This window comes from Gloeophyllum trabeum (assembly GCF_000344685.1).
Source record: "Gloeophyllum trabeum ATCC 11539 unplaced genomic scaffold GLOTRscaffold_00001, whole genome shotgun sequence".
Classification (NCBI taxonomy): Eukaryota; Fungi; Basidiomycota; class Agaricomycetes; order Gloeophyllales; family Gloeophyllaceae; genus Gloeophyllum; species Gloeophyllum trabeum.
The window spans coordinates 4,227,462-4,252,223 of NW_006920410.1; the positions used below are offsets into that span (position 1 = coordinate 4,227,462).

The 24,762-nt window shown below is 54.7% G+C and overlaps 10 protein-coding genes across 10 annotated transcripts; 5 read left to right on the forward strand and 5 right to left on the reverse strand.

Annotated features, from left to right (window-relative positions):
• Nucleotides 1–948: 948 nt before the first annotated feature.
• Nucleotides 949–1,414, forward strand: GLOTRDRAFT_30329 (nucleic acid-binding protein; the record flags this gene model as incomplete). The annotated part of the gene is made up of 3 exons (XM_007862002.1): nucleotides 949–1,053; nucleotides 1,119–1,164; nucleotides 1,227–1,414. 3 exons carry the CDS (start codon nucleotides 949–951, stop codon nucleotides 1,412–1,414), a joined length of 339 nt encoding a protein of 112 aa, XP_007860193.1.
• A 212-nt stretch (nucleotides 1,415–1,626) lies between these two features.
• Nucleotides 1,627–2,131, reverse strand: GLOTRDRAFT_125075 (uncharacterized protein; the record flags this gene model as incomplete). Its single annotated transcript, XM_007863351.1, has 3 exons — nucleotides 1,627–1,747; nucleotides 1,811–1,935; nucleotides 1,997–2,131. 3 exons carry the CDS (start codon nucleotides 2,129–2,131, stop codon nucleotides 1,627–1,629), a joined length of 381 nt encoding a protein of 126 aa, XP_007861542.1.
• Nucleotides 2,132–2,250: 119 nt separating this feature from the next.
• On the forward strand, nucleotides 2,251–3,180 carry GLOTRDRAFT_30992 (vesicle transport v-snare protein vti1; the record flags this gene model as incomplete). Its single annotated transcript, XM_007862037.1, has 5 exons — nucleotides 2,251–2,359; nucleotides 2,418–2,476; nucleotides 2,544–2,900; nucleotides 2,954–3,015; nucleotides 3,090–3,180. 5 exons carry the CDS (start codon nucleotides 2,251–2,253, stop codon nucleotides 3,178–3,180), a joined length of 678 nt encoding a protein of 225 aa, XP_007860228.1.
• A 204-nt stretch (nucleotides 3,181–3,384) lies between these two features.
• GLOTRDRAFT_125077 (uncharacterized protein) lies at nucleotides 3,385–5,816 on the reverse strand (the record flags this gene model as incomplete). Its single annotated transcript, XM_007863352.1, has 17 exons — nucleotides 3,385–3,424; nucleotides 3,475–3,527; nucleotides 3,582–3,713; nucleotides 3,780–3,905; nucleotides 3,964–4,009; nucleotides 4,063–4,129; nucleotides 4,190–4,260; nucleotides 4,320–4,391; nucleotides 4,445–4,499; nucleotides 4,555–4,582; nucleotides 4,645–4,741; nucleotides 4,793–4,848; nucleotides 4,910–4,932; nucleotides 5,024–5,093; nucleotides 5,154–5,189; nucleotides 5,240–5,415; nucleotides 5,477–5,816. The coding sequence occupies 17 exons, from the start codon at nucleotides 5,814–5,816 to the stop codon at nucleotides 3,385–3,387; spliced, it is 1,488 nt and encodes a 495-aa protein (XP_007861543.1).
• A 2,625-nt stretch (nucleotides 5,817–8,441) lies between these two features.
• On the forward strand, nucleotides 8,442–9,050 carry GLOTRDRAFT_109411 (uncharacterized protein). Its single transcript, XM_007863353.1, has 2 exons — nucleotides 8,442–8,474; nucleotides 8,532–9,050. Exons 1-2 carry the CDS (start codon nucleotides 8,447–8,449, stop codon nucleotides 8,855–8,857), a joined length of 354 nt encoding a protein of 117 aa, XP_007861544.1. The 5' UTR covers nucleotides 8,442–8,446; the 3' UTR covers nucleotides 8,858–9,050.
• Nucleotides 9,051–9,325: 275 nt separating this feature from the next.
• Nucleotides 9,326–9,542, forward strand: GLOTRDRAFT_125078 (uncharacterized protein; the record flags this gene model as incomplete). Its single annotated transcript, XM_007863354.1, has 2 exons — nucleotides 9,326–9,463; nucleotides 9,525–9,542. The coding sequence occupies 2 exons, from the start codon at nucleotides 9,326–9,328 to the stop codon at nucleotides 9,540–9,542; spliced, it is 156 nt and encodes a 51-aa protein (XP_007861545.1).
• Nucleotides 9,543–10,939: 1,397 nt separating this feature from the next.
• GLOTRDRAFT_113710 (Metallo-hydrolase/oxidoreductase) lies at nucleotides 10,940–12,839 on the reverse strand. Its single transcript, XM_007863355.1, has 6 exons — nucleotides 12,677–12,839; nucleotides 12,515–12,616; nucleotides 12,365–12,462; nucleotides 12,046–12,301; nucleotides 11,397–11,985; nucleotides 10,940–11,340 (listed from the first exon to the last, which is right to left on the reverse strand). Exons 1-6 carry the CDS (start codon nucleotides 12,816–12,818, stop codon nucleotides 11,097–11,099), a joined length of 1,431 nt encoding a protein of 476 aa, XP_007861546.1. The 5' UTR covers nucleotides 12,819–12,839; the 3' UTR covers nucleotides 10,940–11,096.
• A 187-nt stretch (nucleotides 12,840–13,026) lies between these two features.
• Nucleotides 13,027–13,243, forward strand: GLOTRDRAFT_28709 (uncharacterized protein; the record flags this gene model as incomplete). Its single annotated transcript, XM_007861953.2, has 2 exons — nucleotides 13,027–13,159; nucleotides 13,197–13,243. Coding segments are annotated over 2 exons (180 nt in total), but the record flags the coding sequence as incomplete, so codon positions are not given.
• Nucleotides 13,244–13,695: 452 nt separating this feature from the next.
• On the reverse strand, nucleotides 13,696–18,511 carry GLOTRDRAFT_125080 (uncharacterized protein; the record flags this gene model as incomplete). The annotated part of the gene is made up of 7 exons (XM_007863356.1): nucleotides 13,696–14,000; nucleotides 14,051–14,124; nucleotides 14,174–14,405; nucleotides 14,456–15,731; nucleotides 15,788–18,235; nucleotides 18,287–18,340; nucleotides 18,395–18,511. 7 exons carry the CDS (start codon nucleotides 18,509–18,511, stop codon nucleotides 13,696–13,698), a joined length of 4,506 nt encoding a protein of 1,501 aa, XP_007861547.1.
• An 837-nt stretch (nucleotides 18,512–19,348) lies between these two features.
• Nucleotides 19,349–23,913, reverse strand: GLOTRDRAFT_135835 (uncharacterized protein; the record flags this gene model as incomplete). The annotated part of the gene is made up of 12 exons (XM_007863357.1): nucleotides 19,349–19,561; nucleotides 19,615–19,802; nucleotides 19,853–20,021; nucleotides 20,077–20,167; nucleotides 20,216–21,853; nucleotides 21,911–22,032; nucleotides 22,092–22,229; nucleotides 22,295–22,864; nucleotides 22,915–22,978; nucleotides 23,190–23,233; nucleotides 23,288–23,425; nucleotides 23,902–23,913. 12 exons carry the CDS (start codon nucleotides 23,911–23,913, stop codon nucleotides 19,349–19,351), a joined length of 3,387 nt encoding a protein of 1,128 aa, XP_007861548.1.
• Nucleotides 23,914–24,762: the final 849 nt, after the last annotated feature.

The following is a 24,762-nucleotide window of genomic DNA, read 5'->3' on the forward strand; positions in this document are numbered from 1 at the left end:
TATACGTACCAACCCGCTAAGCTCCCTGTAGCATACTTCTTGATGTTTCAGAGTTCTGTAAAAAATCTGACTTTTACAGAACTCCCTCAATGATAGTACTATGATAGTGGCCAGGATTTACGGCAACTTGAACACCCGGGTTTCACACCTCATTCCATTCCAATGTGTAGGCTTGATGCCCTCGAATACAGATCTAAAGCAACAGATGCAAAGTGCTTATGTTAATATGGCCTCGTGGACAGCCCGGTGCGGTAGACGAGCTTCGGAGGAGACGGGGAGATTCCTGAATAATAGTACATGGCCTCTTCCTTGGAGACGAGGTTGGGAGGCAAATCGTCAAGGGAGGAGACGCTGGAAGGATGGTCCTCGTGGAAGCTGAGGTTGGAAAAATCGCTTTCAGTCGGCGAGACCACCGTGGCGCCAGAGGCCTGCGCGGACTGCTGCGCAAAGATGAGACAGGCGCGGACAAAGTCGGAAGAGATCACTAGACGAGTAGACGAGCGGTTCAGTATAAGTTAATGACAGGAGAAGGTTAAAGACTCGCTTGTGATCGTTCGAGAGCCTGGTGGAGAGGCTTGATGGAGAGGCTTGGTGGAAAGACTTGGTGGAAAGACTTGGTGGAAAGACTTGGTCGGGAATAAGAGCACCGTTATAACCAGTCCAAGGAGAGAGGAGGTGGATAAGTCGTTCGACGAGACTTCACAGCATAATTACCGTGACAGTGTCGGCGGGTAAGTAGCAGCGGACCGAGAACACCGAGTAGAAATTACATGTAAATATACCTATATATACGAAGCTGTTATTGGCGATAACAGTAAATAAATAACGTTTAGCTCAGTACTATAACTTATCCCGTGGGCAAATCCCGAGCCAGTTCATCCGTAACGCATTTCATTGCACAGACGGCCTTTGCTTCGCTCTATCCTTGCTGGCCGTAGCGAAGATAAGATGCCGCCCATGTCTTTCGTAGGCGTGGTGACGAAGGTGGGGTGCATGAACAAGACGGCCACGGTGACGGTTTCGCGATGGGTCGTGCACAAAACTACGGGCAAGGTACGCTCATTCCAGTTGTGTCCTCTGTTCTGCTCTCTCAGCAGCTGAGTGGTTTGTTTTTGAAGCGGATAGAAAGGAGCAAGAAGTTCCTGACACATGACGAGAAGAACCGTGCGTGTCCCCGGGCAAAGTGGTCTACTGAATTCCGGAGCTGAGCAGCTTCGCTCCTACAGAGCTCCGCCTGGACGACACCGTCCTCATCCGCAACTGCCCGCCCATATCGGCGCGCAAGCGCTTCATGCTGGAGAAGATTCTGAAGAGTCCGGAGACGGAGCGAGAGTTGGCGCACGCGCACAAGGAGCCGACTGCCGAGCAGAGCACTGCTGCTTCACCATCGATCGACATCCTCGGCATGATATGACAGTATCTACTACAGAGACGCTGCCTATGATACCTTCGACTCCCCTGCGTATCCTTCAAAATGTGTCTTCCAACGGCGTGCGGGTTGCAACTGAAGGGATGGTGGGGGGGGCTCGTGGTTGTCGTGATGGCCTCACGGGAGGTCGGCGGACAATCGGTGGGCGTTCACGCCCCAGGCTGCGCTTGTTGGATGGCAGCTTGCGTCTCGATAAGCTATATCGCGCATCGTGTAATCATAACAAGTTCGTGCTTATGATGTATAGGAAGACTCGCCTCTGCCTTTTTCTTTTCTGCTTTCGCACCGATGTCCTTCAGCTGACCTTCCACCCGTTTGCTGTACCAAGGTGTTAGTAGGCCCATTGCTCGACAATCGTGTAGGTCGGGAGAAAATACCGACATTTCGCTCTGGATAAAGTCTAACCGGGTGTTCACATTGCTCTTCGCTTCTGCCTGGTCTTGCTTGACTAGCACAGGCCCTATAAGCTTGTAGACTGTATTGTCCGACGTTAATTGGTCGAATTCCTGTAAAACGATGAGATGAGATGAGATGTAGGACCACAGCGCAATGGTAGCATGCACGCACCTTTTTGACGAGCTCATTCTCAGACAGCTGAGCGTCCAGCCTCTGCCTCGCCTCGACAGCCGCAGACAAGTCCGCCTGCAATTTCTGGAACTCCTGGCTCCTCTGCTGCAGTTGCGCCTGCAGTGCATCATCCATCGGGCAAGTGGCGGTTCCAGGCGTAGCTCGGTAAATAGACGCAAACTCATTACCGCCGCGGGTCCCTTAGCAGGCTACCACCACCACGACGCGCAGCTGGACCGCACGTACGCTAAGCCATGGACAACTCGCCAACCGCGCTGTTCGACTCGTACGAGCAGGACTTCCAGCAGATCATCGCGAGTATCAGGGACAAGCTCGAGGGCGATGGCAAGGACCAGCGGGGAGGTTAGTGTGCGTTGGGTTGCTGCGCGGCGGGGCGCTGACACCGACGCCCGTGTGCTAGAACAGCGCAAGGCCGCGCTGAGGCGGGTCGAAATGGAGCTGGACGAGGCGGACGAGATGGTGCGTGGGCCGTCTCACGCGCATGCATGCCCTGCACCCGACTGAGCGACCCGGCCGCGCACGCCAGGTCTCGCAAATGGAAATCGAAATCCAGGGCATCCCGCAGTCCATCAAGCCCCAGTACCAGACGCGCATCCGCACCGCCAAGGCAGAGCTCACGCGGTACAAGAAGCTCTCGAAGGACCTGCACGCGCAGGTCTCCCGCTCGGACCTGCTCGCGCGCGCGGGCTCGCCGACATCCGACGAGCCGTACGGGCCCTCGAGCGATAGGACGAGGCTGCTGGCTGGCACAGCGCTGTTGGAGGACGGCAGCAGGAGGCTCGCGGAGAGTCAGCGGATTGCGCTCGAGACGGAGGAGCAGGGTGCGGATATTCTGAGGAATTTGAGGGGCCAGAGGGAGCAGATCGAACATGCGAGGGATACGGTGGGTGTCATAGCATAGGTCAAAGGTGCATGTTTTACTGATTTCCTCATTAGCTTCGAACGGCGGACACATCTATTGACCGTGCATCCGGTACGCTCAAGAAGATGATTCGACGGTATGTCTTTTCGTCCATACTCTCTTAACATCCTACATTCTCCACCAGTTTCCTCTAATGCGAGTAATGTCCAGGATGTACCAGCAGCGTGTTGTCACAGGCGCAATCATTGTCGTCCTCATCCTTCTCATTCTCATTATACTGTGGGCAAAGTTCTTCCGCTAGCAAAATGCCCTTCTTGATTCTCTTGTGATGTTTTGTGGACTGCTGTCACGACTATTTACTGTGTACCTTATTGATGTTATGATATCCCGGGTGGAGACCGAGTGGATGACTTCGTTGCATTCATAGGTGAGTGCGCATAGTCGTGAGGTACGTCTCTCCAAACTGCTAGTGTAGATAGTCCTAGGTGTAAAATCCCCTCTCGGCTCACTGCTGCGACAGACGCCTGACAAACTCGACCAAAGCCCTACACACCACTGTCAGACCGCCTGGTAGCGAAAGGACAAGGATACTCACCGAACAGGGCGACCAGTCATCCCGGTCTCCAAGTACGGCGTAGGCCTCGTAGCCTGCACGGCTCAGTCAGCTATCGCGCACGACGCCAAGGTCACGGGTACGCCCACCTCCATCGAGCCAGCAATGTCGATGTGAGCCCATCTCAGGCTTGGCTCCTTCCCATCCTTGGCCTCGATACCCTCGACAAACGCCTGCAAGAAAAGCGCTGCCGTGCAGCTCCCCGCCGGCTTTCCGCCAGTCTACAGTAGCGAAGAGAGGCGGAAAGGTAAGCGAGTTGCGCCGTGACATTCGGGAATGGAACGTACGTTGCACAAGTCCGCGTTGGACCGCGCGATCTGCGGCGCGTAGTCCGCGTCGAGCGGCATACGCCAGAAGCGGTCGTACTCGGCTTCGCCGGCGGCGCGCAGCTCTTCCCAGAGCGAGTCTGACGTCTGTAGAGTGACGCGTGTCTTAGCGCAGGGACTATAAGAAGAGGATCCCTAGACAGACCGAGAAGACACCAGAGAACACCTCTCCCAGGGCGATTTCCATCGCCCTGCGAAGCGTACGATTAGCGGTGAGCGATGATTGCTGGACACGAAAACGTACCCGGTCAACGTGGCGGAGTCGATGAGGGTGTGGGGTTTGTACACGGTAGAAGTGTAGTACAGCGCATCTGAAGAGGGAGGCGGGAGTTTAAATGGTTAGATAGGGAGGACAGAGGCTAATAACCCACCAGCGAGGATGAGGCGGCCCTCGGCGTCTGTGTTGTCGATCTCGATCGACTTGCCGTTCATGCCGTATACACTGTTTGCCAGGGTACTCGCTCAGCACTGCGCACGACTTCAGAGGGCGCGACGGCTTACACGTCACCTGGCTTGTTCGCACTCGGCCCGGGCAGGTTCTCACACAGCGGAGTGACCACAACGAGGTTGACTCTAGAGATGGATTTACACTCGGCCGTCGGAAGGAAGGTATGTAGAGAACTCACGGTAGCTGCAGCTGCGCGATGGCAAGAGCAGCTGCGCAGACGGTCGCGGCTCCGCCTAGAAGTGCCGCCAAGTCAGCCATTAAATATAGTGGGCTCGAAGTGCAACACACCCATGTCTCCACGCATCAGTTTCATGTCCTAAGGGCAGTACGAGTCGTCAGTTCAAGCTTGCCTTGGCTCGATGGTAGCTGCGCACGCACCGCTGACGGCTTCAAGCTGATTCCTCCGGAGTCGAAGGTGATGCCCTTGCCCACGAACGCGATGGGCTGGGCATCGGGCGCGCCGCCCTTATAGTGACTGCGTGGCAAATTGAGACACTGGGGATGCCGGTGCGGGGAAAGTGCTCACATCTCGAGGAACTTTGCAGGTTCGTCGGTACCCTTGGTAACCGAAAGGAAGGTATTCTGTGATGGCAGGGTCTTTGAGCGCCGGCACAGAGGGAGAGGAGATGGACAGAGAACCGACCATGCCTTTCTCCTTTGCCCACGCTGGTCAAGAGAAGATATTAGTAACGGGATCCCGCTGTGGTATGAGACAAGAAAATGAAGGTGTCTGTCTTGTATATCAGACAATACAGACCTTCGTCGTGCACGATGATTTCGACGTTCTTGACGGAGGCGAATTCGGCTTTGACCCGCTCGGTGAAGGACTATTCCCAGAATGTTGGGTTATCTCCCAGTCCAGACAGCTGAACAAAATTAAGACGTACGGTGGGTGTACAGATATTCGCGGGGAGCTCCATCAGCTGCAAATGGTCGGAAACTAAGCAGAGTGGGTGCGAAGTAACATACGTACGGTCCGAGCAAGGTTCTGGGCTTTGGCGTATATCACGCCCGTGTCCCATTCCTTCGAGCTTGCGAGCGGGTGGAATGTCAGCGGCTCTGGAGGATGGGTTCCTGACTCTGGCTTGTATACATTCGGACCCTCAGTCTTGAGCGAGAATTTATACGCCGCTAGATGGGCCGCGACGGCTGCCTCGGCGGAGCGCTTCAGTTCGTGAGAAGTAACACGAGGTGGGGGGGGGCGGCGCACCGGATGCATGGGGGTCAATAGATGCATCAATAGCGACCTCGTTCAGGCCCTCGCCGAGCTCCTTCACTTTCTTCACAGCGCTCCCGACGGCCTTCCGGACTAACTCTTTCCTCGCATCGCCGGTCTTTTCTGAGAAGGTATCACCCAAGGACGCAAGCGCGGTTACGTTCGACGCGTCCTTCTCCGCCGGCGTGTTATAGAATATCCTGGTCGTGCCGACCTTTGGCGCAGAGGGCCCCGAGGGGACGGCAGACCACAGCCTGCCGAGGTCAAGGCTGGGAATGGCCTTGGACGAGGGCTGTTTCGGGTCGACGGGGATGATGAACGCTGTGGACGACATTGTGCGCGACACCCCGAGCGACGGGAAAGGAGCTCCGCGGCTCGTGTACGCTCTGGCTGAGAGAGAGCGTAGCATGAGACAGCCCGAGCCGTGTATTCCACTGAACCGGCAGGGTGCAAGGATTAATTTCGGAGTTTTAGGGGCTATTAACAATTACGTAATACAATATGGGTTTGAGCAGTTACAAACCATAAACTATTCGAAACTTATTCGACCTTTTCGACTGACCACCTCCTGGGCTGTTGCCCGCTGGAGATTTCTGACCAAGCGTTTACCTTGGTGTATCTGTCCTGACCGCCGCCCGTTAATGCAGCTTGCGTCTGCCTCCGGCGTAGGTGCAAGGTGCGACTCACGCTCCCGTACCTTCAACTTGGGAGAAATACGGAATACATATGCCCGGGCGGATACAGTGTAGTTATGTTGTGTTCAATGCGAGCAAGCGTCTCTGGGCTGGCTCATTGACTGGACAGTCTTCTACTCTCCCATTCCATGCCAAGAGCACGCGTTCTGAACGAAATCGGCCGGTTCTCCTGCCAGTGCCGGACGAGATTCTACCAGCAGCGACACCTCTTCGCTGTGGCCGCCTGTGTTCGATTGTGTACTCCCTCTCGCGACACAATCAAATTCGAACAATCTTCACAACAGCTAGGAGGCGTCATGATGGCTCATCGAATGTTAGCGAGATGGTATGTTATGCCATACCGCTAGTTGCACTGCTATAACCCTGACAGTCCAGCAGCAAGGTAGCGATGAAGCTACTCATACATCGAGGGCCCTGTTCCTCAGGACGCTGAATCCGAACCGCTTACAACTGGAGGATTTCGTCTCGTTAGGCGGAAGGACTGGCCCATATATGAGCTTCCCAGGAGAATCTTTGCCGGCGTTAAAGCATCGGCATCTGTCCTACGCATACAGGTTGGACAAATGGCTGCCTTTCCCGGCTGATGCAAATGGTTTCCTATACTGGCACATAGAACCCGACACACCTGCACTAGCAGGAGAAGTGCGCTTCCGTGTCACCGACACCCCAGTTCTCAGCGACTTTGCGAATGGACATGACCTTCGGATGCCTGACGGCAGTGTCTGGAAGGTGACGCTGTTCAATATCTCTCGCTCCGGTCGACGCGAAGTTATCAGGACTATTCTGCTGAACGAGGGACTCGTAACCCAGGACATATTGGATAAAGTATCTCGTGTCTCGCATCGATTGCCTGGTGGTAAAATGGCTCATCCCGTTAGTACGAGCACCATCATCTGGCGATTCAACCAACCTTTCCAAGTGCGCTTTGAGGCCTCCCGCACTAACTTATGGGTAGTAAGTAGTGCTGGGGGAGCCTTGGTGCGACTTCACTATATCTTCCGTCCCCAGCACAAGCCGCTATACAAAGGTAGTCCGATTTGTCCCCGTTCCTCCCGGATGGCAGCAGACTGACGATACCATCCTCAGGAAGCTGTCTCCTCCAATTTGAATGCTCCACCCTTCTTGAGCATCGGAACTCGCGGATGGTCGTTCTCTGGATTGTGAAGATTCTCGAGTTTGGAAAGTCAGGCGATGCGCTGCCCGACGACGAGTCGTGCCGCCCCGACGAGGGTCAATTGCTCGCCACCACATACGGCAACGCTGGGATGAGGCACCGGATTGTGTGGTCGCTAGACATTGACGCGGCGATGCTGTCACATGAAGCGCAAACAAGAGATGCAAGGGCGTTGGAGGCATTGTTTGACTATGACGAAGAGCACAGAAAGCTCCTTGGATCCAGCGGTGTACCTGTCGGTCAGCCCAATAAGACGCTAGCGATGAACAGGCCATCTTCCCTACGGCCTGGAACTCTGCCGGAGAGGTCCGCGAACAGGCTTCAACTCAGCAGGATGCATACATTGTCTCGGACGCCCAGGCAAAACACTACAAGGAAGGTAATGTCAGTCGTATTCTGTTTGACCATCGCCTGATTATCGTTCCCCCGACGCCCCACCCACGGGTACAGTCAGGAGCATCTTCGCATCGCACAACCAAGCGCCCCAAATCGTCTCCGGTCAGCATATGGCTGAGAACACTGGACCCGACCAAGTTGCAACCCAGCGACTTCATCTCTGTGGGCGGATATACCCGCAGAAAGGTAAGAGTGCTTGCCGATCCCACGGCATATGACCAAACTCGCATAACCTACTGTCGCAATACCGAAAGTCGCAATTCATTGCCTTTTCCCGCTGGCACTGAAGGGTTCTTGTATTGGCACACCGAGACTGGGGCGCCCCCACTTACATCCGAAATCCGCCTGCGTGTTACGGGCTCCGCGGATCCGGCCTCGTTCTCTGAGGGTCACGACCTTTATCATCCCGATAGCTGTGCCTGGAAGATATCGATTTTTGGACTTGCAAGGTACAAGAAGCATGAATCACTGGTGAAAGTCCTCTTGACCGATGGACTCGTGACAAGAGACCTGCTAGAGAGGGCTCTTCAAGTCCGTGTTAATTTTTTTGGCAAAATCATTCGACCCGCGTCCGATAGTATCATCTTCTGGCGATTCAAGCAGCCCTTTTGCGTCCGTTTTGAGGCGCACGAAACGATGATGTGGGCGGTGGGTCGGTCTGGTGTCCATATGATCAGACTTCTCTCGCTGTTCAGGCGGATGTCCGAAAAGAACCCACCCTTCACAGGTAGGCGTTCTGTGTCTTGCACATGTAGAACCGGCGGGCTTACGGTGTCATCTACAGGAGTATGCATTATGCAATTTGAACGCTCGACCCTTCCCGAGCATCGCGGCTCACGGACGGTCGTACTACGAATTGTTAAAATCCTCAGCCTTCACCTTTCAGCCGGAGCTGCGCTTGACGACAGATTGCCCCTGCCTGAGGAAGGTTGTCTCCTTCAGACGCGGTTTTCGCGAGGTCGCGGCGCGTATTGCGTAGCCCCATGGTCGGTAGACGTTGATCAGTCGGACAGAAAAGAGATATCTACGCACCTCACTGCGTTAAAGGTACTCTTTGAAAACGAAGAAGAGCTTGGGAAGGCGGCCAAACCAGCGTCGAGCTCGCGCTGAAACACGCCGCCCGGGCAGCGTCGGATTACGACGACCTCTGTAGGCTACCAATTAATTTTGTCCCTATGTCGGGGATGCCCTGTAGCTTCACCATTGCCACAATTTGCCAGCCCGTTGACCAGTGCCTACTGGCTCAGGTCGATACTCAAGATCAGGGACACTCCGCCGTTCCATGTCATGTCATACTACGGCCGCCTCTTAGCAGATGCAGAGTCGCTTATGAAAGTTAGGTCGGGTCTTATACTGCGTGACGTGAAACATTGTCAGATCAACTCGAGGAATCTCAAGGACCGGTATGAGTGTCTCGGACGATGGGCGAGTGAGGTGGCGCCCATAAAGTGTTTGTGGCAGAACTCGCGCATCAGATGCACGTGACTGGTGTGGCTTGTGGACGCGAATCGCTTAAGAGCCGTTTGATCTTTCTCCTCCTCTCTCCCCTCGCTCTTTCTTACCAATTTATTCACCGCCATGCCTAAAGATGAAGTGAGGAGGGATCCGGAGAGATGTGTACGGGCCGATGCGAGGAAAAATGATAGGGTCCTGAAAGACCTGCCGGCCGGGCAGTCTCTGCCACATTCCGAAGATCCGTGGGCTTATTGGTTGACGGTAGGTAACCTTAGGTAACCTGGCTGAATGAGCGTTTCTCGTGACTGACACGTGACTCTAGGAGGGTGACAAGGTGTAGGTGGCCTTCAACAAGCACCGATGGGACCGTGGCCTACCGTGGCGTTGTTATCGGCCAGATGGTTCGATTCCTTCAGGTGAGCCACAGCCCGAGTAGATACCTGTATGGCTGCAGCGAGATTTATTTGCACTTTGGACAGGGCCAACAGGTTCTACACTATCGAGTACGATTTCGTGGCGACATCATCGCATCTTTCAACCCACGGGTTGGGAAGATTAAACTTCACAATGAGGAAACCCGAGAGCTGCTCGTTAAACACGGTCTAATCCCTGGCAAAGCAGCCCCTGCCCCTACCATTGTACCAAGCACAAGTGATCATTGGTCGTCGAGCTGAGTCAACTGTTCCCAATGTATCATTATTGTTACAATGCGAGTGCCCTGACTGCATTGTGTAATATTTCTGTAATTTTCTTGCCACAGTTTCGGTCCTTCTGCAGAATTGCATGGATCACGAGTATTCTATTCAAGTTTACCTTTAACAGCGCCGAAGGGTGCCGTTCCAACGGAATTGGTCTGATTTCAACAGATCAAAAGCCGCTACCGCGCTCCTCAACGGCTCGTTATCGACACTCTGCTCGGCGTCCGTGGCCTGTCTCTCTGATTCCAATATGTCTAGGCGCTTGTGTTTCATGAACAGGGCCTGCTTCCCGGGGACGCTACGCAAGGTTTGACCGTTGCCGCCTTGGAACCTGTGGCTATGCAGTTCATGCACTGAATCCCGTAAAAGCTACTCACTCCGTGCCTAAATTGTTGAGCTATGGGTTGACATAAGAAGCGTAGCGTGACGTGATTTGTGTGCAAGTGCGTATTCCCCTTATGCTACCTTTCCTTGAGCTTGGTCCTGAAGCCGGGGATTTCCCTCTCCCTTTCCCGTGTACCCGCTTTGTAGATTTATCGGCGACCCCATGAGCCCCTCAGGCCTCAGGACGGCCTTTCGGGGCAGTGTCGCTCTCTGAAGTCACTATTTCTCGAGCTTCGTACAAGCAATTGATTCAGCTTCGAGACCGTTAATCTGGTTTGTCTCGGCCCTGTTCCGACTCTGGATGATGCAAGCCGCCCAGCGAGAAGCAGCCGAGCGCCAGCAGCGGAACCGAGATATTGAACTGTGGATGCGAGGCATTGTCACCCAGGCAGAGACACCCCCGTGAGGTTCCAGGCCATGTACTGCTGCGTAATGCAGGTAATCCCGGATATTGCCTCTATATTAGAGGTTTGCTTGCGCGACTAGCCCATTTGCCCCCGTCAACCATCCCGACATACAGATCGCTCACCTGAGCCTCCCTTGCTACACACAAGGCAGCGAAATCAACGCACATCTTCGTCCATGGGTGCTACACATCGACGACAACGAAGGCCGGGGCGGCATCAAAGCCGCGGAAGAAGGTTGAGGAGAGTAGGGGGAATTGTTCCTGTCTTACATTCTGTTATATAGCGTGTAGACAACAGGCATAGTCAGAATCGTTGTAAGAAAGCCCTTAGCTGAAACCGAAATGTCATATTCTCGTTTGGTCGAAGCCGCACCGACGGTAGTTTAACATCCACGCCAACCTCTGCTCATTCGAAATCTCTATCGCCCGAACGGCCTGACTCATACAAACTTGGTCGGGTTGCCTCGGGGACCCAAACCAGCAGATCATGAGCGGCCACCGCTCTCTTGACGTGTGCGTCATCGACACCCTGCCAAGCTGCGGTAGCCTGCCTCTCTACCTCTAGTATGCCCGGGCTCTTGCGCTCCCAGAATGGGACCTTCCTGCCAAAGGTATCCCGCCAGTACTGCTTGCCCTTGAATGCATCGAATCTACGATTAAGAATATAGCATCACGTAAATCTCCTTCGTACCGCCGTGATGCCCACCTTGCACCCAGGTGGTTGAGATAGAGGTTCTTGGCCCTAATTCGCCTGGCGAAGTCACCGGCCATGCTGGGCGTGGAGTGGCCCGAATCAAGAGCGACTTGGAGCGCCCTGTCGTGCCGTTCGCGATCTTCTTGTGAAACATGATCATCCGTCGAGTGCGGCTCGATTCTGTTCTCGCTTTTGATGGGTTCTGATGCCGGCGACCAGCCTTCAACTATCCGCTTAAGGGCTTCACGGGAGAGTTTAGGGACTATGCGGGTCTGGGGCTCCGAGAGAGCACCGTCTTCTCCTACCACTGTCGTGTGCGCGGACTCGGACCCGGTGGAAGCTGACTGAGTGTAGGGTTCCTGTTGGTCTCTCTCGCTGTCGTTGCCTGAAACGTGGCGATCCGTTTCCTCTTCGGTCGTTCTCCGAGGTGCAGGGGAGAGTGCAGGAATATGGGCAATAGTTGCCTCATGCACGAGAAGATCGGCGCCCATTGCCAGTGGTTCTATCGCAGTCGAATTGGACGTATCGCCGAGTACGACTATTTTGTGCCCCCCACCGTCTTTACGGGCATCCTCAGTGAAGACGTAGCCGAGACAAGGAACTGTAATTACGATCCGACATAAGCTTCAACTTTGGTTTTGACTTCTGATCCAGCACATACCTCTGTGGGTGAGCATCGCCGCACTTACCCGCATCCCAGGAGCCTTCAGAAAATTATGCCAGCGGTCCCCAGGTACGTCACCATCAGCCAGAAAGTTGTCTCCGGGCCATTCATCCTGATGCAAGGCACCTGAAGTCACTCTGTCTCTTGGACGCAGGAGTTCGTGAACTGCGTATGACCGTCCGAAAGAAGTGTGCGTCATTGCCAAGTTCTCGCGCACAAAGCGTCTGAGACCTGAGGGGCCGTACAGCTGGAGCTGAAAGGGCAGAAACCTGAGTCAAAAATACAAAGGAACCAACACACGAAGATTTGAACGCACGTCAGCCTGAGGAACCCCCGTATTGCTGTACTTGGTTTGACCGCTGCGGCCTCTGAGTGCCGTTCGCATGAAAGGTACGATACCCATGACATGATCAGCTAAAGAAACATGATCTACGGCTATCTCTGCAGCCAAGAGACATCTACACACGGTGCATATGCGTGATGAAAATTCGGCGTACTTGGTGGGGGTGAATTGGCGGATGGCGCGTCTTCCTCATTTGTGAGGTGGTACCTTCCGCACAATCGACCACTTCATGAGTAGACATGTCTATATCCCGTCAGTTACATTGGAGTCGGAAAAATAGCTCACGCCAACTTATATTCGTATCTCGCCACTTGAAGTTGATACTCGTGGAGGTGCAGATTCGAGTAGATGTAGGGCCTCCTCCGCTGCTCGTTCCCAGAAATGTCACGGACAGTGGTGGTATTATTCGATGTGCCTGCCCTGCCATTACAACGAATACCGGATTATGTGGTGGCTGCAGGCAGGACGTGGCTCTGGGTGGCTGCGACTTCGTCAGTGAGCCGACGGCACTGGCAGGACGTGAACATGACTGAATTTCCGACTCTGTACAATCAGCCACCATGGCTGGGAAGGCTAAAGCAAGGTGCGATATTTGTCTACGCTGTCTTGTTATATGGTCGAGCCGATTACTTCTCAGAACCATCATCGTGCGCCTCGTATCGACAGCGCAGACAGGTTTCTTCTACACGACTCAGCGGTTGCGCCAAGGACCGAAACTGTCTGCAGTAAAATATGACCCGAAAGGCGAGTCCTGCTGCTGCTCTAGGTGTTTGCTCTCTCTGACAGGCCTTCCTCCGTGATACAGTGAAGCAACGGGTACTGTTCGTGGAGAGCAAGAAGACGAAGAAATAGCTATATAGATACGCGTGCGAGGTCGGCTTCGACGCAACAATTGCGTGCGGACAGTAGTCGAGATGGGGCGCGTCGTACGCAGGGAATTCGTAAGCTATAGTTTATTGGTTCTGATTTGCCTTGGAGTTCAGTACTTTGAAGGGACTTATCCCCTTCCAACGATCAAGCCCGCAGTTACTGTCGATTCTGTTAAGGCCCACATTCTCCCAATTGCGACTGCCGGGTTCATATTCTGCTATCCTATTCCGACACTGTGATGAATATAATGCATTTGCATAGGGCATGGTTATGATATATCTACATATCAACATAAGACAGCGAGGAAAGCAGCGATTTACGATTAATGCAATGCAGACGTGAGGTATACAGCAATAGACAGGAAATAATATACGCGGGGTGGAATCTGGCCGGTCGAACGGTCATATATGGAGTAACAGTAAGGGCAAGAGGGCCTATTTGTCGGCAGGCGCTCGCGGTAGCGATATGGAAGCCGTCTGCGGACCAGAGCCGCCTTGCGCGGGACGCTGGGTCTGGCGCTTCACCTGGGCTTCCATCTTATTGCGCTGTTTGCGTACGTCGTCGTCCTTGAGCTTTACGCCGCAAGCGAGAGCGATGAACGTCTCGGGGTTGGGAGGGAAGAACTGTGCGGGAGGGTTACGGAGGAGATTGACGGCTACCTCGGCCTTGGTAGCCTCCATCACCATCTTGCGACAGGTGGATGCCACAGCGAGGCCGACTCGCAGGAGGAATACGACCCCTGCATCGTTGGTTAGGCGAGCGATGGTGACGGCGGCAGAGTGTACTAACCTTCGAATAAGAAGAGATCCCATACCCGATGGAGGGTATCTGGTGGTAGGGCGTGGGCGAAGAGGGAACAGAACCTAGAGATGTTTTCAGCACGAGACTTGCCGATGCGAACGAACGACACACCATGATCGGCAAAGAGCCACAGGTGGGATTGCCATGTCACCAAAAAGCCTCTTGGCTAAAGGTGCGTCATTGGCCTCCAGAGCTTTGCTGAAGAGAGCGGCGTCCACTTCTATTTGCGCGGAATTAGAAGAGAAATAAGGGCGCAGGTGAGTGTCCATGAGCGAGACGAAAATCCAGAAGGCGTCTTCCTCAATGCTCTGCTGAAGTAACTGTCCAGCGACAAGCGTCAAACCTGCCCAAAGATTCAGAGACGTAAATCTCGTACGGTCCTAGATAACGCACCGGGATGATACTGGATGTCGGGAACCATCGTCAGGTATGCTTGCAGCATGTACACCAACGGTCCCTCAGGGTTCTGGAACTGGGGCTTGTCGGGGAAGAACGCTTTCGCGTCCCGCTCGATATCAGCGGAAGCTGGTACTTTGCCTCTTTTACCCAGCTGAGCGTACAACCCACTCATGCGCTTCGACTTGCTGTCCGTCAGATGTTGCCAGACATTCGATCGCACCGAAGCCGGGACACCTTCTGTCAGCAGCTTCCTGATCTTTTTGCTTTTCCTCGCCTGCGAAGGTGGAGTCGAGGACATGAGATTGATCCATTTCAGTTCCCGCTGTCTATGCGCCTCGATGGAAGTATTGTCTGAGTCCGAAGGCATGCGAGGGAATCCGTTCTCGGAAGCTGCAGGCGATCGAGGCATGGATGTTGTGGAAAAGGCAGGGCTATAGGGACGCAAGGAGCTTTGACCATCGTGTATAAGGACCGAACTATCCCTTGCGGCTCCCATGAAATCCTCACTATGTCGTGACGAGGTCAACGCTGGGATGGAAGGCCGAACAAGTTCGAAGTCCATGTCCTTAACCTGGACTGTCTCCTGTTCCGTCACGGGCGTTGACGGTGTTGGGCTAGTCACTTTGCTGCTTCTCGTCTGCAGCGACGGGAGTGACATCTTCGCCTTCAAGGATGGACGATGAGTACTGCCTGGCGGCGGAGAGGTCATCAGGGAGCGCGTATCACTATAATGAGACCCGTCCGTGTCGCCCGATCGCCGACCTTGCAACGAGGTACGAGACTGAGCGTCTGATGTATTGGGTTTCGCAGGTTCAGCAGGCTGGATGACCGTGACAGTCGCGTCGAGCGAGTGCGGCTCGTTCTGAGGAAGAGGTGGAATTGAGGACTCACTCTCCACTTTGTCGGACTGGGGAGACAGCGGCTGTAGCGGAGGAGACGTAACAAGCGGAGAGGAGGGAGTTTTCGGTCTCAAATTGCCTGCAGACGCGACCTGCCTCAGACTTCGCCGAACTGAGGGACCAGCTTCGGGCGCTGGCCCAGCTAACGGAGAGGGAGTGAACACTTGAGAGCCTTTCCGGAAGGACGGGCTGGTGGGTGACTTCGACTCGTTGGTGGGCGAAGAAGGCACTTTGCTGCTAGACAGAGACAATGGTGATGGTCCATGAGTCATTCGCCTCACCGGGGCAGGCTGATGCGATATTGTCGCCTGCTGCGCTGCAACTGGCACTGCTGCTGAAGCAGAGACAGTCCTCGAAACCACAGCTTTTGACTGTACCACAGGCTCAGGTTTCTTCCTCTCTTCCCGACTGCGGAAGTTGTCAGTACCAAAGCCTCGATAACGATGATCAATACTTGCCTATTTACTTTGGGCAGTGTTATCTCCGCTATGGGCGAATCGAAACCTGAGAACGATCTTGATCTCGGCCTGGGAGTTTGTGTTCTGGGGAAGAAGTTGGCTCTAGGAATGACATTCCCGGACGGACTTTTCGGCGCATCTGTGGCTTGAGTATCGGGAGGAGAAGGAGCTGGGGGAGCGGGGCTAGTACGATCCACAGCAGGGGGGAGGTCAGCCGCCGGAGAACCCGGGGAAGGACTCTGAGCTTGGCTAGGACCAGAACTTGTAGTCGACGGTCGTCGTATAGCATCACCTAGTCGATTTGCCGGAATAGATTGCGGCGGCTCCAGCGAGAATATAATAGGTACAGGGCCCATAGACATACTCAGATCCTGCTTGCACATTCCGTAGATCGTTGTCCTGCGGACTGTGCCATTAGGACCGTACCGAGCCGAGGCGGCCATACGCAGCGTGTGGATTAGATTACCACCGGGCATCTGTTGCGGAGGCATAGGAGCACGCCCGTACATCGGTCCAGCAGGGGCAAAGGCAGGGGCTCTCGGCGCGTTTGGGTGGGGCATGAATAGGCTCTCCCGGATGAACTGACTTGGCTCCTGCCCAGGAGGTCTTCGCCGGGGCTGAAGCCCGCCGTCGGGGGTGGCGAGCTGAGTCTTAGGTATGGCACCGTCGGCACCACGAGGTTGGGAATCTTCTGGTGGGGTTGGTTGGACGACAGGAGATTTAGGGCCGTCGTCATCAGCCTGGTTTTCAGGAGCCGCCGATGAATCAGGATATGAACTGGCTGATGAGGGCGTATCAGGAAGCGCATCAAATGCTTCGCGGCTGGAAGAATCCGGAATGCCCTCCTCATCCTCGACGACTATGCCGTGACTGGACTTGGGTACCGATGGGGATCCGGGCGGGGAAGCAGGTCCCTCGGGTTGCGGGCTAGTGCTTGGACTGGGACTGTCTCGTTCCAGTTTCTCCCTCAGTGCTGTAGCAACGCGGCTCCCTTTCGACACAGAAGGCATCGCTGCTGTCAGTGGCGGAGAGAGTAGGGACTGTCCAGACGGGTAAGAAGACCGTGAAGGAGAGGAGACAGGTGAACCAAAGGTTGTGTGCAGGAGGGGTGAAGGAGTAAACTGCAATGGAGGCGGTCGCTCTCTCGTCGCACGTGAGGCTGCAGGGTCCAGTGGAGCGTCCACGCTGGTCGTCTCTGTCGCTTCCGCCTTTGCAGGTTCGTCTGGCCGGGGAGTCGGAGGCGCCTCAGCTTGCTCCTCGACAGTGGCGGCCGGAGCAGCGGGTGATAATTGCTGGGAGTACACAGATTCGGCCTCAGCTTCAGCCTCCATAGACGGACGTTTGATATTCAGCGGAAGAGTCGTCTGCGTACTCTCCAGGATTTCGCGAGGGACAGGCGGCGCGTCCGAAGCCATCGTATACATCGATGCCTGTGAGAACCTGGAGAACTTCGACGCCATGGAATATCGCGAGTAGCGATAATCGTCATAGATGTCCGACGCGCCCTCCCACTCGCCTGCACCGTCGGAGTGCGAATGCAATGACGACGCTCGGGACTGGCGGTACAGAGAGCCCGACACGGAGGGGGCGATTGACTGTTTCGAATCAGAGTCAACCCGAGGGCGAGGGGCTGTTTCCGGCGCAGGCTCTGATGGCCCGTCCGTTTCGACGTGCGGCTGCTCAAGCGTGCGCGTATCGTCGCTCATCATAGACGAAGAGTCGTCACCGTCATCACCGCTGTTATTCACCATGCCCTGCAGTAGAGTGAGACCAATACCTGTCTCCCCATCGTCCGATATGGCCAGTGATATCCGCGTGGGTTCCGACTCGACAATAGACGGGTCAGCGGATAAGGGCGTCTGAGGTGTCGGTGAATAAGTAGATCTCGGGAAGGGAGCATGAAGGGTGTGCAAGACCTCTGCTTGTGGTACTTCGGATTCCTGTTCTTGTATAGGAGTCTTGTCCTCGTCATCCGCGCTAACTCCAGCACCAGCTGGTACACCCAAGGAGTCGTTCGGCTCCTCCACAGGGGATTTACTCACCAACCGGTCCGTGAACTGGGAGGGAGAGTCCAATGGTGTGTCCAAGCTAGATTCGTGCCCTGTCGAACTCGATGAATAGCTCACGCTAGGAGGGGCGGGTCCGTCCTCCTCTGAAGTCTGGATATCATGGTGAGACGATGAAGACGCCGCGAGAGACAATTGACTAGACGTCGGTCGCAGATCACTACCAAAGGAGAACCGGGCGGTCTCCAGGTCAGGCGGCGAGAGTGTCCGAGAAGTCGGAGTTGGACTTTTCGATGAAGGCGTCCTCGGGGCAAGAGAGGACGACCGCTTGGTCATAACTGGCCTCTTCAGTTTTCCATGTATTTGGACGTGTTTCCCTTGAAATCGGCCTACTACTCCTTCGCAATAGCCCTAGCACTTAGTAAGTATTGGAGCACTAAGAACATAATTAAGGCTACGTACCAGATACCAGCCCTCCTGGTCCGTCAGCTGCATGAGGACTGTAATCTCATCGTCCTACGGCGCGCCAATATGACCATTTCCTTCCATTGGACAGTATACCCGACTCACCTTCATAAACATCAACTGCTCCGGACTCTCCGCGACACAGTCCTGCAATGCGGTACATTTGCCTATCCCTCCCTTTGCCGCAAACCGCGTCCACCGCGCAAGCTCTGCTGGTTCCATATCCACCCACCAAGATTAGAGACGGAAACAAATGAGGATGCCCTTGTGTAGGTGAGTTGCCAAGATTTATTACGTGGAGTGGTAGACGCGACTCGGCACGCGTAAAAGAGCGAGTTGTCCGAGATTCTTCTCAGACGTTGGAGAAACGAGCGACGACAACGACAACAGCGACCGTGAAGTCCTCTGAGACGGACAGCACGGTGAAAGAGGACGACGAAGAACAGATGGAATGTCGGGAGCGTCCCGAAGTCGAGGAGGAAGTTAACATTCCTCGAAGGAATTTTATAATAATTATTTTTGGTATGTAGGTATCCCAGGACTGGATAGAATGGATATCGTGTATGCATCGGGGCTACATGCATGCAATGTCGTGCATGAGCCATCAGAAAGGTGTCAGATACACGTACGTACGAGGGGTGCCCATTTTGAACCAGGCAGGAGCAATACTTCCGTAAATTCAGGTTGACCAGTTCTCATGAGAAAGCCCGAGGGAAAGGAAAGTTGGATAGTTCCAGAAGATCAGTATCCAACTCAAAACTGAAATTACGAGGACAAGGTCAGATTCAAGACGACCGTACTTCTCATTTCCGCCCTGACACACTTTCTGTATGGAACTAACTGGCTTACGGAAGGCTAGCAGAGGTACCTACCAGTGAGATGTGCTCGTCGCTGATTTCCGGACTCTATATGAATTTGATGAGGCCGAGCCAAAGACTCACAGGACAGACCGAGCGCCCCACACTGCAAAGGGATGAACGCGCTTCGAGTACAACAGTACACTGTAGATTCCGCATAGATACCAAGCGTAAAAATTAAGCACTAAGACCCACTTCGACATCATGCATCCTTCGACGGCAGTTTCAGCTTGTGCGGCGTATCCTCTGTTTCGAATGTCTGCGTCAGCGCACAATGTAGCAGCCAGTCCCTCGTGTAGATAGGGATCCCTTCACGTGCCAGGGGGGCCCATATACTCTTGTCCTCCTCACAAGAGATGATATAGCGGTACTGCTGAGCGTTCATGGCTCTCGCGGACGGTGTTTTGAACTCAGCCTGGGTGTGCCGCCTCAATGAGAGTGGAATGGAAACTCTACAGGGCTACGCACCTTACCACTGTTGGCCTCTATGATGTCCTTGCAGACCTCGAAGCCTCGCGGTATGCTCTTGGTCACATAGAATGTCATAAAAGAGAACAATCTCCCATGGTTTCTCTTCGCGCGGTCGAGAGCTTCACTGAGCTTGAAGTCGAACCTCTTCTCATTTTCCTCGTCAACCAAGGCGTAATTATCCTCCGCTGCAATCACATGTCAGGCTGGTACCCTTGGGCATGCCAAGGGGACTCACGAAGTAATCTACCAGCCTCCACTGAATCTGTCGCCCAATCGGGGGTCAGGACGAATGGCGCTCGGGGTATAGCGCAGAGCAGCTTTTCAGTGCGCGTAACACTTTGCATGATGAGATGCGTGCAAGACACCGGCTTATCCGTTTTTTCCACTCCAAGCTTCTTCAGGGCCTAGGAAGGGCAGGATGAACATTACCATCTCGCTTGCAGCGAGAGGAAATATTACCTTGAGAATGTCATCGCTAAGCGTAATCCCACTGGTGATCAACCGGATCTTTTTACGAGTATGATCGTGGATGGCTCCCCGAGCAGTGCTGCTATGAATGTCCTCAGACTTGAATTCAACGGATAAACGTAATGCGTACCCAGTCTCTGACGCCGCATTACTAGCCCTCTTCTTACCCTTCCCCGAGGTCTTACGAGCGGTAGCATTGGGGACCTGATCTTCTTCCTCATCTGGCTCTGCTAAATCAACACCGGGCGTCTCGTTCTCATCACTCATCCTGGGCTTCTTCCTCTGCACGTCCTCATCGTCCCCAGCGGTAGCGATCGACGGTCTCTTCCTGACTGACGTCTCCCCCTTCTCCTTCTCCCCCTTCTCCTTCCCCTTCTCCTCCCAAGCAGGTTTGACGTTCCCCCGCTTCATCTCCTTCTCAAAATTCACCACATCCGGCATCACCACCTCCCGCAACTGCTGCGTCGCTCTAGTAGCCGCACTCCTCTTCGATCCCGTCCGTGTGATATTCGCAGACGGAGTCTCGAACTCCGGCACCCCGACGCCCTCCGCCCGCGGGCCAGTGACGACGCGTCTAGGAGGCGCAGGCGACGGTGACGAATGCCGCGACGACGAGCCCTCCTTCGCCTCTTTGCGTACAGAGTCGCTCTTCCGCGGCCTTCCCCGCCCTCGCTTGGGTGACGCCTGCGCAGCCGGAACAGGGATCTCCACAGACACCGTCTTCCGCGGCGTTCCTTTTGCCTTAGCCGGGGACGACGGTGCGGGGGTCAAAGGCGAGGTACGCCCGCCGTTCGATCTCCCCGAGTTCGGTGCATTCCTCGCCACCAGCGCACTCGGTGGCGGCAAGTCGTCATCACTGTCAGTGTCCATAGGCCTCGCGATCTTCGCCTTTGCACTGGCATCGCCAGCCCGAGTCCTGCTTGTCGAAGGACCGAGCGGATCAGTATCTTCGTCGGATCCAGTAGGGGGCGGGTGCGTCCCCTTACCCTTCACCTTCGCCTTGGACGGGGTGAGGATCTCCACGACCGGCTTCGTAGCCCTCCTCACCAACCCGCGCTTCGGCTCCGGCGCCTCTTCCACAATCTCTACCTCGGACTCAGAGTCACGCTGCGGCTGCTGCGGCTTGCTAGTACTGGTAGGCTTTTTCGCAGGATTTGCAATAATGCCGCTCAGTCGACTTGACCGCCTCGGCGAGACCTCCACCCCACCCTCCTCGTTGCCCTTTGAACGACGCGACCTGCTCGGGGAATCTTGCATCCCCACATCGTCGTGATCCCCAGCGAACGAGACTCCAAGCGGCTTTCTACCACTCGTCGGCTTCTTCGGAGGCTTGGGCTTCTTCAGGCTGGCATTGGCTGAAACTTCCTCATCGGCAGCAGGGATGTCAGGATCATACTCCTCGTCAACATCCATGTCCCCCGCCGGCTCGTCCACCGAAATCGCATTCTCGACCTCCGCCATCTCCTTCGCGCTCGCCGCAGTGCTCGTCGGCGGTTGCACCTCGCCCTCCCCCTTCTTCCTCTCCTCCGCTTCCTCTTCGGCCCCTTCCTCCCAAGCCAGCGCCCGTTCCAGCTCCTTGTCCAGCACCGCCCGCCCAATACCCTTCTCACCTAGCACGGTAGAAAAGTCCACGCCCGGAGGGAAGGAGATGTACTTCTCCAGGCCCACGGTGAGGTCCCGCCACTGCACGAAGCAGTCCTCGAGCCAGGTGTGGTTCACGATTGGGATGTTCCAACTGTGCGCCTTGGAGGTCTTGGTGCCACCGATGCTAGTCATAACAGGTTTCTTAGTGTAGGCGCAGAGTAGACGTGAGGCGGGCACGTACTATGCCGCTATGACGACCGTATTCCCACTGGACATCGACGGGGTAAACGTCGCGCCCATAGTAGTAATCAGCTTGCGAATATAATCCCTCGCTTCGCCTGTATAGTTCGTTATTGTAATCACCTGGGAGGGCGTCAGGCGTCATTTCTTTGCCAAAAGACCAAGAGGAGAAAGGTGCGTACATGGTGGTCGAACCCGGGAATGGGCGTCTTCGGTATGGGGAAATGCAAGAGCTGATCGGAAGGTGCGCTCAAGGCTCCTGTGGACTCTACGTGGAAAAGCCAGGAGAGCGTCCCGATCGTCTTTCCCCATTTCAGCGCCTCCAAGCAAGACAGAATCAGCACAACCGAAGGACAGCATGAAATCAAGTTAGGTGGTGCCATACCTTGAAATAAGCTGCACCAGCGCGGTACTTTGTAATAAACACGTCGGCCTCCTCGATCTTCACCGCCTCCTCCCGCTCGTCCCCATTGCCGTCGTTCATCTCGAGCTCCACAACCACTCCCCCCGCCCTCCGTATCCCCGCCTCCACCGCCTCCCGCCGGCCGTCCCTCAGCTCCAGACTCGCACCCAACAACACCCTCCGCCCGCACCACACATCCCTTTCCTCGCCCATCCTCTCCTCCCCGCCCAGCGCACTCTCATACAGCGCCTTCTTCTCCCCGCTCACCTTCCCCTTCCGCACCTCCCCCTCCCTCCTGAGCAGCGCCGGGTTGGGCCACTCGTACTCCCCCGTCGGCAGCGCCCCGTACCCGAGCTTCACCGCGTCATCGAACCAGTGAGGCAGCAGCACCTTCATCCGCGTGAGCGCCTGATGGTGCATCGCGGTCTCGTACCGCGCCGAGTCGGGAGTGAGCGCGAACAGGTGCGTCACGTCGCGCGTGAGGCCTGCGCGCCATTGCCCGCCGAGGGCGGTGATGCCTGCGGCGAGGACTTCGCAGTCTGCGTCGCCCAGCTAAGAGAGATGGGCGTCATGCTCTGTGGAACAAAGGGAGCGGTACTTACGTCTGCGGAGCATGCCACGACTCCCGAGAATATCATGGCGGGATCTGGGGAGTAGTATTGTGTCCTACAGAACAGTTGAGTCAGTCAGTGAAGGCGTGATCACTGGGCGCAAGGACCGATGTTCCGCCACCGACCATCAGGTTTTCATCGCACGGGTGGGAGAACACTTAGTCATCGCCTGTAGGAATGTGTTCTCCCAACCGAAAGATGTCCCTGTCATGCTCACCAGTGGGACATTGGTCTCTGCCCGCAATGAATAGGGAGCCGCTACATACGGTTGTTTCTTTCCTAGTATTAACGATCGATCAACCCAGTAGTCCTACAACGCCGACGAAGTCAATACATCAGCTTTGGACGTGGAACTCCCACATACAGTCACGACTGCGACCTCGTCCGCGACGCTCTGCCATCCTTCGAAATGCGCCGAATTTGTGATAACGTGCGTCGCCTGGTCAAGGTCGACCGCGGTGCCGCCGTTCGCATCGAGAACAGTGGTAAGCTCCTCTCTTCGCTGCGCGGTCAGACAAAGTGGTAGGTAGTAATACACATCAGAGAACAAGTGCATGCCGTCGTCGTCGAACGCGATGGTGGCAGAAAGGGAAAGAGACGCGATTCAATAAACGCGGCGCCGACGCGTTCTGGTTACCCGCACGTGACGTTCAGGAATTTTCGGACAATATTATCAAATAGCAGTAATAACGGGAGGTTACGCATATGGTTGCTCGATATCAATATCGAGTGGCTGTGCCATTTCGTGGGACGAACCTACCAAACTCAACGAGTTATCGAGTGGCTGTGCCAGAGGCGCCACAACGGCTGCTGTGGCTCTCCCCGAGAACCCGATTTGTGCCTGCCATGACAGGTGTCGGACGAGCTCCCGTACGCGAGTACAATAGGTAAAATACCTGTGTGTACTGTATACTTGAGACCATATATATGAAGGTAGATGCGGCTTGATATCCATTACCCCAAATCATACCAACAGACCTTGATGTCCATGCAGAGTTTTTATGGAGCAGTGAATGCTAAGTGTTCTGCACTCAGCAGCAGTTAGACAGTTCACAGCAGTAGATTTACAGAATTATTTTTAATGAAATATCCTCTGCGCAGTTGGCCTGACTGGGTGTCACCACATTTACAGATATCCGCAGTAATTCAGACCTTGTAAGGCGGTGTGGAGGGGGGAAAGCGTGCAAACTACAGATTCAATGCTAAAACTCTTTTGTGGAATTGTGGGGGAGTGGTGTTTGCTTTGAATGTTCGATATAAGAAGTCACTTGCCCCGGAGCACCCTAAATTGAGGAATTACAGTATTTTGGGCTTGAATTGCCTTCAGAAAATATGCATGGACTAGCTGTAGACTTTCTCATGGTTTCAGCTGCCATTTTATAGGAGATATATCTCAGAGAACGATGGACGGGTTGAGTATTAGTATGGCCCCGGAGGGGCCGGACAAATTCGATTTTAGTAGTATTTACACTCGGATTTTACGGTAAAACATGCAATCAGTCACTCACTAGCTGCTTTGTTCCTACTTCGGGGCTCTGAGGGCGATTTGTGGAGCATAGGCCCGAGAGTAACGCAGATTTCGGTCCCAAGGGCCTCAAAGCCACAACTGCCACATGGCTCTCTGAGCCAATCCCAATTTTTCTTTTTTCTTTTTCTTTTTATTTTATTTTATTGCAACTCTATCATTATCGAGCCGTAATAACTCTTTGTTATCCTCCACCACCGTCTTTCGTTATGGACTGCAAGCTCTTCCTATGGTAAAGGGAAACTCAGGTACCTCTCGGGCATCGGTCGGGTCAAGCCCTCAGAAAGAGCAGAAATTTTTGGGTACTTGACTAT